The sequence below is a fragment of the Glandiceps talaboti genome, chromosome 12, assembly GCF_964340395.1.
Source record: "Glandiceps talaboti chromosome 12, keGlaTala1.1, whole genome shotgun sequence".
Classification (NCBI taxonomy): Eukaryota; Metazoa; Hemichordata; class Enteropneusta; family Spengelidae; genus Glandiceps; species Glandiceps talaboti.
In genome coordinates, this window is record NC_135560.1 from 10,461,977 (window position 1) to 10,476,170 (window position 14,194).

The window sequence follows — 14,194 nt, forward strand, 5'->3', positions numbered from 1 at the left end:
CTAATTGCCTGCATGATTATTCTCATTACACGAAAGCCGACGCAATGGTTCGTCATGAACAGTTGAAAGTTAACTTTAAAATATATCAGTAACTTAGGGGTTTCAAACATCCCAGCTGACGTACTTGGCCTAGCTCGTTCCTGGTCGACGATTTTTTAAAGACAAGATGTAGCGGCTTGTTTTAGTCGCCCTGCCGTTTTAGCAACTTTATCGTTGGAGCGACAGTCTAAATGTCTTTATTCAAATGGCGGGGAAACATGAAGGAGGACGACAAATCAAGACAAGTAGCAAGACAGGTGAGTCATAACCACATATTACACCAAAGTGCATTATCATCATCACAAACCACACACAAAAAACATCACCATTGTCATCGGAGCTGCAGCTGTCCGTTGTCACGAACATCATCATAGCCATCATCACTAACAAAATAATCATTGTTGCTATTGACCAACCCTATGAGTAATATTATCCCTGTACCAGGAATTCTTTAGTATATCATTTTCCCAACCAGTGATTGGAGAGTGACTACTAATCTATAACCATGGCCATGGATGTATTAGGGACTACATCCATGCTATAACACACTCAAAAACTAGGCACAAATCTGTGAAATTATGTCATTCAATGAAAAACATAATAGTCCTGCAGCATGAATATTTAATCCTCTTTCTCCTAACCTGTACTTAGTTGTGTACAAACAAATACCTCCTAGGGCGATTGTGCAAATGGTAAAAGCAAAGATTATAATTATAATTATGGGGTACATTTATACAGTACACCATATTGGCGTTTCCTATTCTGTCAGCTCTGTTGAATGTTACAGTATTTCAATTGTGTTTCTTACCCAAAGTTTTGAAGGACTCCTAGAGAATTAGATGCTAAGTTGATCTCATGGTGTATTTTACCCAATAACTTTCTAAGGTTATCTGAAGAGTAATTATCAAAAGTTCCAAAGATTGATTGATTGATTGATTGATTGATTGATTGATTGATTGATTGATTGATTGATTGATTGATTGAGTGATTGATTGATTGACTGATTGATTAGTCCCAAAGATTGCAAACACTACTACACCTTGAGACTTATGGTTGGATTTTATGAATAGCTCTTCTGTTTACATGTATGTCTTTATGTATGTGATGTTCACTACTTTACTATGATGTATAATTTTACATGTATATGTGTCATTTTAATAGGTTGGAGTGGTTAATATAATTGATGATCAACCCCATAATCCCTACACTGAAGTTCAAGTGCTATCGGGTCATACTGACATAGTTCATCATCTTTTTAAAGCAGATGAAGAAAGGTAAGTCGGTTTACCAGGTGGTAGTTAAAAACCCCAGACCACTAAAAGAACTTTTGGTGTTCTGAGTTGAAACGAACAATGTTCTCAATGTACACATACTTTTTCAATTAAAGGCTCACAATTCAATCCTTGGTCCTATCTTATTATAGTCTAGTTCCTATACAGTATCGTTACGATTTATACCTTCACTCACATAGTCTAGTTCCTATACAGTGTCGTTACGATTTATACCTTCACTCACCTAGTCTAGTTCCTATACAGTATCGTTACGATTTATACCTTCACTCACATAGTCTAGTTCCTATACAGTATCGTTACGATTTATACCTTCACTCACATAGTCTAGTTCCTATACAGTATCGTTACGATTTATACCTTCACTCACCTAGTCTAGTTCCTATACAGTATCGTTACGATTTATACCTTCACTCACATAGTCTAGTTCCTATACAGTATCGTTACGATTTATACCTTCACTCACATAGTCTAGTTCCTATACAGTATCGTTACGATTTATACCTTCACTCACATAGTCTAGTTCCTATACAGTATCGTTACGATTTATACCTTCACTCACATAGTCTAGTTCCTATACAGTATCGTTACGATTTATACCTTCACTCACATAGTCTAGTTCCTATACAGTATCATTACGATTTATACCTTCACTCGCAGTCTAGTTCCTATACAGTATCGTTACGATTTATACCTTCACTCACATAGTCTAGTTCCTATACAGTATCGTTATGATTTATACCTTCACTCACATATGGACCACAGTTGGCATCCAGACTAATCTTATCAGTGGAGTCGCAAGGATTTGATGATCCTCATACTTTTGTTTCGGTGTTGCATTTTGTCTCAGATCACTTAAAGAAGGTTTTGTACCAGACAACTGTTTTACTCATATTTTTACTCATAATCCTATTTTAATCTGCAGTAATTCTGATTTGGTGTTTCACTTATTATGGTGACAGCTGTAACACTAGACACTTATGTTATTGGGCTAATTAGTAATTAAGCCTGTTGGATGGTTTGTGAATAAATAAATGACTAAGTCACTTTGATTGGCATACAGATTTGTCTCAGCAGCTGATGACAACACTGCAATCATTTGGGATTTGGAAACTGGACAGAAACTTGCCTCCTTACGTGGCCACTCCAGACCCATCACCTGTATGTTAGTGATTTGTAGTGACTTAGTGCATGAAGAGCATGGAATCGAGAAGGTCCTCCTGACTGGCTCCTCAGATAAACTGATTTGTGTTTGGGATATTGATAGCGGTCAGTGTTTACGTACAATTACTGAACACAATGGCACTGTCAAAGTAAGTCATACAGACTTATCAAAGTCAATAGAAATCCACTATTTATGTATCATTCTCCACTTTATCTCAAATTATAAATATATTGTGATTTTCTCGTCATAATTTCTGTAAAACTAAATTTCAAATATAATTTTTAAGAGACTAGTTCTTATATATTTGTTATCCACTTCCTGCTTTACAACCAATGAATGGCTATCATGAAATTTCAACCCCACCCCCCACCCCTGCTTCCGCAATTTGAGGTGTCCTTTCTTTTCAAAATGGCTTCAAAGTGGTTAGCTGAAGCACAGTCCCTCTAATTGCTGTGCTGAAGTCTAGCATATTCCTCCATTCACCAGTGTTTCTAGTATTTCTTATTTTTCTGTCATGTTGACTTTACAGTGTCTTGCTAATTGGGATGACCGGGATATATTCTGTTCTGGAGGTCAAGATTTGTGTGTTTTCAGTCACCATGGACAGTTACTGACTCGTTTAGAAAGACAACATGAAGAAGGTATGTCCTAACACATGATAGCTGTTAGAGGTCGCTGTTTGTGGGGTCTGCAGTTTATTTCTGTCCATCTTACTCATAATTATATTCAGAGCCACACATTGTTTTACAGATCAGCTAAATGATCAGTTCTTTACAATAACGTAATAACGTAAATATTAAGTTCTTGTAATTGTGCTTGGTTTTTTGGTTGCATTTCAGCCGACATTCAGTGTCTACTGCCAATAAAGAACAACAGATTAGTGGTGACATCTGAGAAGTCTATATCTGTCTATAAGCTAATTGTATCTGATGACGAAAGTGTACACCTAGAAATGTGGAAAAATTTACAATGTCACAGAGAAGCCATCCGATGTCTTTTAAAGATTTCAGGTATGGAATTCAGTGTTCTCCCCAGGACAGATCACTAGGATGATGACTAATTTGCATAATGATTTACATATCAATAACATGCTAATTTGCACCAACATTTACATAATGATTAGCATATAACATGCATGTCTTCAACATTGAAACATATACCGTGACACATAATGTTCATGTGTGTATGTGTCACATTGGGATCAGCCATTTCTGATCATGTGAAAGTATTATTATAATATTGCGATTCAAGATTACTAATATGGCCGCTATTGATTGCAGCATTGCTCTGAAGTCAATGCAGGGAGATAGTTTTCAGCAATGCTGCGTAGGAGCTTGACCATTACCCATGCACCATTGTCCTTATTTGCCATGACAAAATAAGAAAAAAAAAATGGAAACTGGAACAAAATCTTTGGAGATAACACATTCTTGACAATATAATGATTGTTTGATTTTGTTTCTCGTGATTAGAAGCTTCATTTGCTAGTGGATCAATAGATGGTAGTATTATGGTATGGACAAGCCATGCATTGAATCCTTCAAGAGAATTCAATTTTATCAAGTTATATCAGGGTGACTCCCATTGTTATCCCTTCAGTGTACAGGATATGGTAACTGTTGAAGAGGTAAGTGATTCTTATTGTTATGAACTTATCCATTCAGTGTACAGGACACATTTTAGCAGTTTTAATTCCCTTATTGCATTCATTTTCCTTTTCCGAAATCCTTCAACATATACATATTATTATTATTATATATACCAGTGATAACTTGCATTGCTGTGCACACATACTAGCGTATTTGCACTGCAGTGTAATACTGAAAACATAATTTCATACCACTATGCAAATGATATGCAAATGAGTGCACATTTGTTCCTTGAAGATAAAGTCATGTGATTGCAGAGTGTGATTTTTATGGCATTTTTGCTGTTTTGGGTAAACATGTTATACATTTGTAATAACAGAATCCCATGGGACATGAGTGTCAGTGTGAATACTCTGGGGTATTTGTGGTCATACTTGCAAACAGTCAAACTTGCAAACAGTCACACAAATACACTGAGTATACCAGACTTGTACTCACATGTCATGGAGTTCTGTCATAATATTGTGACATGACATACTGTTGAATTACAAGTTCCTGTTTTCATTTTTGTTCGTTTTTTCAGCGATATATTTTAGCAGCAATAGGCTCTGGTTTCTGTCTTTATGATGTCATCAAGGAGACATGTTTGTTGCAAAAGCTCAATGCTCATTACTCCAAGATCCTTCACATAGATGTAGTGTATGGTGGGTAGGTATTGCAGTTTCAGAGTTCAGTAGTCCTATAGTCATGGTAAAGTGTCTGGTTGTTTACTTATGTACACATGTACAAGTGTGTGCGTGTGTTAGTGAATGTGTGTGCTCAGACAAAGCTTGTGCTTATGTTAGTGTGTGTGTGTGTGTTTGTGTGTTTGTGTGTATGTGTATGTGTGTATGTATGTATGTATGTATGTATGTATGTGTGTGTTTGTGTGTGTGTGTGTGCATGTGTGTATATGCGTGTATGTGTGTATGCATGTATGTGTATAAGCTAGTGTGTCAGCTAGTTGTGTGTGTGTATGTGTGTGTATGCATGTATGTGTACAAGCTAGTGTGTGTGGTGTTTGTGTGTGTGTGTGTGTGTGTGTGTGTGTGTGTGTGTGTGTGTGTGTGTGTGTGTGTGGATGTGCATGCATGTGTATGTATGTATGTACAATTACAAGTTTTCACAAATACTTTCCTATAAAGCTGTTTGTTATTCACACTATATACATACCATGTATAGTACTTATGCACACATGCCAAAAAACAACTTGTGAAATAATCCATGCAATGCGAAACAAAGATTAAACTTCTTACAGTACAAGAGAGTCAACATGAATGGGCAGAGATTTCCTCGTTCTGTTCTCTTTATAACACCAGAACTACAGATTTGCTTGAATTCATATTCTACACTTTTGAAAAAAAAAACACACGTAAATGAAGCTACTGAATGCATTTTGTTATCTGATAATGTTCCTTTATGTGTTTGTTTGCTGTTTGTAGTCAGTTTATTGGAACTTGTTCAGAGGATGGTACCATTAGATTATGGGGTAGTCAAACCATGCCAGAGAGAAATGAGGGTGATACTGGAGACACAGAACCCAGTGTTTTGGTCAAACTAATGGGTAAAAAGTAAGTAAGATCCATACTAAGAAATAGTTTCTATAAACATTTTAGACATAGCCATTTACATTACTGCAGTGGTCTCCCTAGAATCATGTTTTCACAAGCAAATACATTGCAGAGACCAGAAACATTTTCTGGATTTGTCGTTCAGAGACCAGGAAAGGAGAATAATGGGTCTGGTGGCTGTTTTCATACTTTTTGTACATGAAATGAAGTATGATTTTCATTACTTCATATCAAAAGGCCACACAGAAGAGAAGAGAAATTTCTTAGTTTTTTCTATTTCTTAGACGAAAGAGTTCAGTTTGAGTATTTGAATCGTTGATTTTGTTGACAGTGCTCCAAGGTGCAAAGACAGAAGAAATAGAAGAAGCATTGCTACATACCCTGTATTTGAACCACTACTCCTTGGAGAATGTCTTGGACATTCCGGTGGGGTGTGTGCATTCCTGGATTACAACTCTAACGGAATTGCAAGCTGTGGCACAGATGGACTTGTTATACTCTGGAAGGTATACATGTTATTCACCTGTAATTCTAATACTTTTATTCCCCATACATCAGTGCAATATATTATGACCATTTGTCTTTGCATGAAGTAGTATTTGAATTATGGAAGGGTTTTACTACCTATAAGGTAGTGTATAGACATTCATTTTCAGTGAAATTTTTATAAAAGTTGTTGCTGAAATATCCATTTAGTCCTTCATGTATTAGTTCCTGAATGAGTGTTATTGTGTTTAAGATGGTAGAATTTCTATCACAATTGTGCCCTGTGAGTTCACAGTCCCAGTTTGGTCAAAAACTACAAATCCTGAAATTAAAACTCCAAATGCATAAAGTGAGATGTGAAGATACGGGGAGGTCAGCATCCTTCTGTAAAATCGTGATTTTGATGACAACTTGTTTTGTTACTTCTGTAGGATGGAGCTGTCCAAGCTACCAAGAGGAATGATATTGTCCGGCAAATGCTGAAATGGAATGTGCTGTAGGACTCGAGTTGTTCGTTGTTTTAGTAACCATGGCAATAGTGTTGTTTTAGTGGTTACCATAGTGACATGTTGGGATTGGCAATGATAGGACTGATACGAAATATGAGATTGTAAGCTTTACAACTATGGCTTAGTAACCATGGCAACAGTACTGATTTTAGTGGTTACCATAGTGATACTTTGGTATTGGTATTGGCAATGTTTGGACTGATTATTGGTTTAATAATGAAACAATAACCATAACCTTGACAACTACGGCATCGTGGTAACCATAGTAATATTTGTGTAATATTAGGACTGATACTAACTGAGATTAGTGTGAACATGAAACAATCCTGGTAGTCTTTGCAACAAAATTCTTTGATAGACGCATAATTCCCCTTCTCAAATAAAATGTAAAATATACTACGTGCCTAATGATTAAAAAGACCTAAAAAGGTAAGTTTTCAAATCACTTTTAAAACTGTTGAATGAAGGAACAGCTCAGAGCTGTGATGGTAATTCATATTTCATATTCCACGGACGAGGGGGCACACATTGAAAATGCTTGGTTGCCATAATAAACAGTATTGTTAATAAGCTGGTGTAAATTTATGATAATTTTGGACTAAGAACAAAATGTAGTGTGGTGTAAGTTGAAGGGACTATGATAAATTTCTAGTAATAATGCATTTACAACCCATAACACTAAAGTAAAGCATTTTCTGTATGTACCACAATCGTTTATAGCACCCATAGCAAGTGTAAAAGTATACTGTTTCATTTGCTAATTGACCACATTAGACATGCTAGGCCTGTAAATAAACCAATTGAAACAGTATGCTATATTATACTTGATATGAATGCCATAAATCACATAAAGAAAGTGCTGTACTTCAATGTTACTGGTTGTATTATGTGGCTGTATGACATTTTCCAACTTACTCTAACAATCATATAATACCGTATGCTCTTTGCCAAAAAATCTGTGCAATATTGTACTTTTAAAAAAAATTGAGAGTGTAAAGTTACATTAAGGTTTTAATGATCCAAGGTTTTATTAGGCATATCACAATTTTTATGCAAATAATCCTCTAGGAATAGTTGTTGTCTTTTAAAATGATAACCATTACAAAAAAGAAAAAGTGTTGAGATTATTAATGTAAGGAAGTCAGAGTGTGAATATGATGATTAATTTTGAAATAATTGCAGTTTTCAAAATTTGTAAGATTGTTTAAATATTTGAAACAGGTTTTATCTCATTGCAATCTTGATTGCATGTAATAATTGCATCTTGTAATTTTTAATATTTTGCAAATGGAGTTTTTAATGCTATATCAATACATTTCTATTGTAAAATTTGAAATTTTGTGTAAATTGCATTTTTTAGTACAACTGAATACTGAGGTAGTTCAACCATTTTTAGGCATCACAAGTATGTATGTATGTATGTATGTATGTCTGTCTGTCTGTCTGTATGTATGTATGTATGTATGTATGTATGTATGTCTGTCTGTATGTATGTATGTATGTGTGTGTGTGTGTATGTGTGTGTATGTGTGTATGTATGTATGTATGTATGTGTGTATGTATGTATGTGTCTGTATGTGTGTGTGTATGTATGTATGTATGTATGTATGTATGTGTGTGTGTATGTATGTATGTGTGTGTGTATGTATGTATGTATGTATGTGTGTATGTATGTATGTATGTATGTATGTGTGTATGTATGTATGTGTGTGTGTGTATGTATGTATGTATGTATGTATGTATGTCTGTGCGTGTGTGTAAACAACTCAAAGTCAACAAGTCTTCATTGAAGACATTGTCCTCCAAGCTAGTGTGTGTTATGGCAGTTATTGTGCAAATTTGAATGCTGTCTCTAAATAGAATCAATTTGTTATTTGACTTTGAATATGGAGGTCAAAGGTCAACATATGTCTCACATAGTATGTTACCTTTGTGCCAGGTTTGGTTGAAATCGGCATGACTTTTGGTCCAAGTTTGATTGAACCAAAGTATGTCAGTAGTCCCACATTCACAAACTAAACAGTTTAACTGCCACATTCTTACTTCCATAGAGCAAATTATAATGAAGTTTTACAAAACAATTTATTATATGTTAAATTCTTTGCAATTTTGACTGTTGTAAAGCATCATCAGTGAAGGTCTGACACAGACATACTGATAGTCAGAATTAATTATATGGTTTATTTTAACAGTTAACAATTTCCTTGTGATGTCAAATGAGTACTAAATACTGATGTTAGTTTATGTGACAAAACACCATGATGCGTGTGGTGTACGCAATGTATTTGTGCAAGTGCTTGCAGTGTTCTCTGCACCCATACCTTCTCTAGCTACACTCATGAAAGTGCAGCAGAAAACACTGCAAGCGCGAGTGCAAATAACCACACTGGAACGTACATGGCATAGGGTTCTGTTATTATTACATATGTTTATCCGAAATGACAAATTTCCATAAAAAGTCATACTGTGTGATCACACACTTTCGTGAACGATCGTGCCCTCATTTGCATATCACTGATACACATGTAATAATTCCTTGAACCCTCACTAAAAGCACACACACATAAATAATCAACGACCAACATCTATATATTGTTCACGTTTTCTTTATTATATAGAAGTTTAATATTAAATTACACCATATATATTTTGTTTAAGACTACATCAACTTAATGGATGTACTTTTCACTGAACAAAAGGTATTGTAGATTTGTTTATTTATGAACACTATACATTTTACAATGTACAAAGTTACAAAAAGCTTGCGTGACCTTTGACCTTTTACATAGGTACATTTACATTTTCTCAATATCATCGGGTTTTTTCATTAAAATCAGAACCTGACCTTATACCTGAGAAAAGTGGCTCTGTAGAAATTGCAAGTATTCAATCATACACAGTTGTCACAAAATTCTGTCCTTTTTTTTCACTTACAACATTGATTTCATACATTTAAGACTTGTGTGATTATTTTCAAATACATACTAACTTTTTCAAAATTTTCATTTTTTGTAAGCTTCGTTGCCATTATTTCATCAGTGTATCATATCTCCTGATTGGTTTACAACAGTGATTACACAAAAATGTATAGTGATATACATGCAAATTTATGCAAATTGCTACATATTCATACTTCAGCACCAAAGCTGTTACAAGTGATGGTCAATAAATAAAGTTTCTTACTTGGTACTATAGAGGGCGATATTCAGGTCAAGGTTCATCTACTTTAATACTGCAAATAATGTTTTTTTTTGCTGTGAGGATGATAGACCAGCACTTTTCTGGGAGAAAGATCATCATCACGTTAAACAAGTGCAAAACATTTGACTTTCGGCAAGTTAAGATACGGTCAAATTAGAGGGCCGGATATCAACATTTCAGAATTATCGTATTTGGATTTTGAATGCAAGGTACGACATACAGAGATCAATTTACAACAAGCTGTCAGCAAATGGGCTTTCCTAAATATTAGGCCAATCAACACTTTCTAGAAGGGGCAACTAATGATTGATGATTGGCCGATGACTTATTGTGACCAGATGAACTTCACTTGGCTGAGCCAATGAATGACATACGTTCTAATGTCAACCAAGTGAGATTCATTGTTACAAATTTCTCTCTAAGTATATGAGGAAACATTGTGACCATATTTTCAGAATTTTACAAAACTGGTACATTCAACAAATATCACATATATTTCAAATTATTTTTTCAAAATAAATGAAAATCTAAGTATATGCTCCTTAATTGACAATAAAATGATCGATTGTCAAAAAGTTTCACCATGAATTACCACAAACATTGGCAAATAGAAATTAGAAGATTTCTAAACAAATTAAAATCACAACAGAACACAATGGCAAAGGGGAACAGTCTAGAGTTCTGTCTTGATTGACTCACCAGTCAATAAATGCTATCAAATGAAAGATTATTTAAAAAATATTTCTTAAATGGATTAAAAAATTAACTTTTTAAATTGACATGGATATTTAAATAACATGCGAGTGTTGTGTTGGTTGCTATGACTACAACCCAAGAATGTTCCATTACTGGTAATGACTCAATTTGATCATGAAAATTGAAAAAAAAACACATCACGACTGTACCTTTAATGTTGAAGTGTTTATACATTAATACTCATATCCAAATGATTAGTCATAAATGATAACTTATACAAGAACGGTGCCGTAAAACAGGCCATAGTTTGCAACGATGACATCAGACAAAAAAAAAAACATGAGTGAAAGTGTAGACTCACATATGACATCTTGATAACTGTGAAATTACACAAGGAATAATTTATAATTTTTTTGAAAATTGATGATGAGTCCTATAAGATATACAGGCCTTATTGGACCACAAAGTTAAGGAAATTAGTATCTAAAACTAGAAAAATAAAGTTTGTTATACGAACTGAATGATTATACTATTGCACAACAGTTCTTGGGTAATCTTGTACATATTGGGTATGGCCGCCAATACCAGGTCAGAAGTCAGAGGTCAGATTAGAAATAGGAAAGACATATAAATGTATTCTAAATAAAAGAAAGCCCTTGCAACTATATTTTATATTTTTAAATACATCATCATCTTGGCAAGAAATTTCTGCTATTTCAAATGCAAATAGGTTGATGTAAGTTGTTAAATTTGATTATCATCACAATGCAATCCGATAATCGGAAATGAGACCCATAGAAAGACTTTAAGATATGTCTTGTTGTTAAGCCCTATCAGGCTTGTTAACTGTGAAATGGTTAGTCTAGTCCTAGATGCACTACGATCATCTCAATCGTATAGTCAAATGGATTTCTCTAGCGGAGAATTCTGTTCTTACCACAAACAGCAATAGTCTATACGTGATTATATAGCGTCCTCACATCACTTATTTTCAAACTAGAGTTTGTAGTAAATTGAGTGAAGTAACCAATTACAACCACTTGTCAGTGTGTGTGATGGCTTACTACTGACATGCGCTGTTTACAATTTCCCCAGCAGGAGATTTAGCTAGATTTTCGGTAGAATTTGTCCATTTCACTACATGTGGAGAGAATCGTAGAAAGAAAAAAATGATAAACATGTATAGTAACTAGACTATGAAATGATTAGCTGATAGCTTTGGAAAACACATCGTATCTGACAAACTACCCCATGTATTTCACTAATATTAGACAATGCAGCAAAGATATGATGAGCCATTTTTATTTTGCCTTGTGATCTAACTTTACCCAAAGGCATAAAGTAATTTCTTGACATATATAAATCTAAGATGTGATTTTTCTTTGTGTGTTTGTTATCAATGCCATAGTAACATTCATTTCATGTGATTATATTCAAGGTGTTAATTTCATAATTGCGCACTTGGCTTTACAGTTTCAGCCAGAGACAAATATTGCGTATTAAGGGAAAATTTGAGTTTCTGATGAGTGGTACTCGCGCAACAAACACTACTAAGGCGAAAAAAATAACAGTATTTTTCCGATAACACGACCTCAGAAAATAGGGTAGGTAGGTCAGGATTTTGTTTTATTTTATTTGATCTCTATAATTTTTATTTTTGATATGCTTCAACCCAAAAACAAACAAAGTGTGGGTCAGAATACCCCTTCTGTGATAGTTTGATGAAACATGTACAGACATCACTGTGGAAAGAAAACAGACATGCATAGATGTCAAGAAGACAAAACATTTCTTATCTTTTTGTTTTAAATATTTACCAACATTTTATAAAATTTAGGTTCGGAGGGTTAAACTTGGGTTAGTCAGGTTATCGAAAACTTACAACTTTTTTTTTTTTTGGCCTAATTAGGTTTTTACTTGATGTTTCTATAAATAATGCAGTATATTGTTTTCTGTATTACTTTTTAACATCTCGTAACACTCAAGGAAAATATTTGCACTATTTACTACAATCGTTTATAGCATCCATATTACACATATATACTGTTTCAACTGCTTCTTTATCAGACCAAGTATGTGACATCTCTCAATGTAATTAAACTGTACACGATTTTAGCAGTGCAAAGCAAGTAAATAACCACAATAACTAAGCTATTCAAACATAGAAGCTATAAAATATTGTCAAGGTCTCATGGAGAGTTAGTCATACAATCAAGTCTGTGACAGCTATCATTCGAATTTAATCAGTCTGCTTCGTTAGCAGAAAACAGTGTTTACAAAATTTATCACAATTTTTCTTCACATACTGGGTTTAGAATTGAAATAAAAGCAATTGAAAAAGTACACTTTTACACTTGATTTGAATGCTATAAATGAATGCGACAAAATAAAGAAAGTGCTTTACATCAATATTAAGGGGGTGTACATCTTTGTGGTCTTAGAACACAAAATTGGAGACTAATCTCATCTTCTCTTACACTTTTATGAAATACACTGAATGTAAGGTAAAAATTATTTCAGTTAATTTTTAATAGTTTCATTGGAGATGTTTAACGAAGTGAACATTCTGAGCGCAAGTATCACTGATAACATAATGGTCTGTGTTTGGTCGATGGACAATTTGAGGTTGTTTACTGGAATTACATGTATATATAATCAACAGCCTAAAATTGAAGGTTATCTGATAGCAAAATAATTATGCAAAAATGCAAATTCAAATGCAAATTTGTTTAACATCATTATTACATAATAGAATTGACAAGACTACACTGAATACATATCAAGGTTTCTGTGAGTTGTGGTGAGATCAAGGTACTACAGTGTTTACAACCCTTTTCACTGAATTGTTACAACTAAGTCAAATTTTTGTATGTTTACATACTAGTTTTCACTGAATCGTTACAAATTTAGTGGATTTTTGTATGTTTACAACGAACCATTCTTATTCAATTGTTGCAATTTTTTGAAATTTGTATGTTTACAACCATTCTCATTGAACTGTTGCAACTTATTGAAACTTGTTGTATGTTTACAACCACTCTCATTAAAACGTTAAAAACTTGGTGACATGTTGTAACTTCACGATGCTTATAACTTGCACAAAAAAATAGTGAAATTTTGAATGTGTGCAACACTGCATTGAATTGCTACAACCCAGTGTATTGATATACAATACTATTAAAATAAGTGTTGTTTATAAACCTATAAATTGAATTGTTTTATTAACACTCTGCAGGTGTAAAACAACCGTAAATGAAACTGAACTTCAGAATGTATTGAATACACTTATCAGCATTACATGGCAACATTATCAACTGTTTGGGCATCACAAAAAATACTGTACATCAACAGTTTGAACGTTTTGAGCAAGTTTTCTGGATTGTAAATATGATGTAACCACAGCGGTTCGTTGTGGTCTTTAGTCTAAAATTGTGTGTTTCCAACTCGGCGAATGAACATTTGTGACATTTGGTTTAGATTTGCAGATAATAATTATGCAAAGTGAGTTTAGCATACAAAATTTTTCAGTTGTAATAATTATTGAGAACGATCCAATTTCTTGTTACTGATGCGGCATATTTTGCCGACGCTAAAGCTCCAGGAGTAATTA

At 34.0% G+C, this 14,194-nt stretch overlaps 1 protein-coding gene across 1 annotated transcript; it reads left to right on the forward strand.

Moving 5' to 3' along the window:
* Positions 1 to 125: 125 nt before the first annotated feature.
* LOC144443538 (WD repeat-containing protein 41-like) lies at positions 126 to 7,918 on the forward strand. The gene is made up of 10 exons (XM_078133063.1): positions 126 to 296; positions 1,201 to 1,313; positions 2,392 to 2,641; positions 3,023 to 3,134; positions 3,333 to 3,503; positions 3,966 to 4,120; positions 4,666 to 4,790; positions 5,564 to 5,692; positions 6,024 to 6,198; positions 6,610 to 7,918. Exons 1-10 carry the CDS (start codon positions 231 to 233, stop codon positions 6,676 to 6,678), a joined length of 1,365 nt encoding a protein of 454 aa, XP_077989189.1. The 5' UTR covers positions 126 to 230; the 3' UTR covers positions 6,679 to 7,918.
* The last annotated feature ends 6,276 nt before the right edge of the window (positions 7,919 to 14,194 follow it).

What these genes read in the sequence shown, in the direction of transcription:
- LOC144443538 (XM_078133063.1), top strand. Translation starts at nt 231, where the DNA reads ATGTCTTTATTCAAATGGCGGGGAAACATGAAGGAGGACGACAAATCA. An exon ending in AACACAATGGCACTGTCAAA is followed by an intron (nt 2,642 to 3,022) that starts GTAAGTCATACA and finishes TTGACTTTACAG; the next exon opens with TGTCTTGCTAATTGGGATGA. An exon ending in ATATGGTAACTGTTGAAGAG is followed by an intron (nt 4,121 to 4,665) that starts GTAAGTGATTCT and finishes TCGTTTTTTCAG; the next exon opens with CGATATATTTTAGCAGCAAT.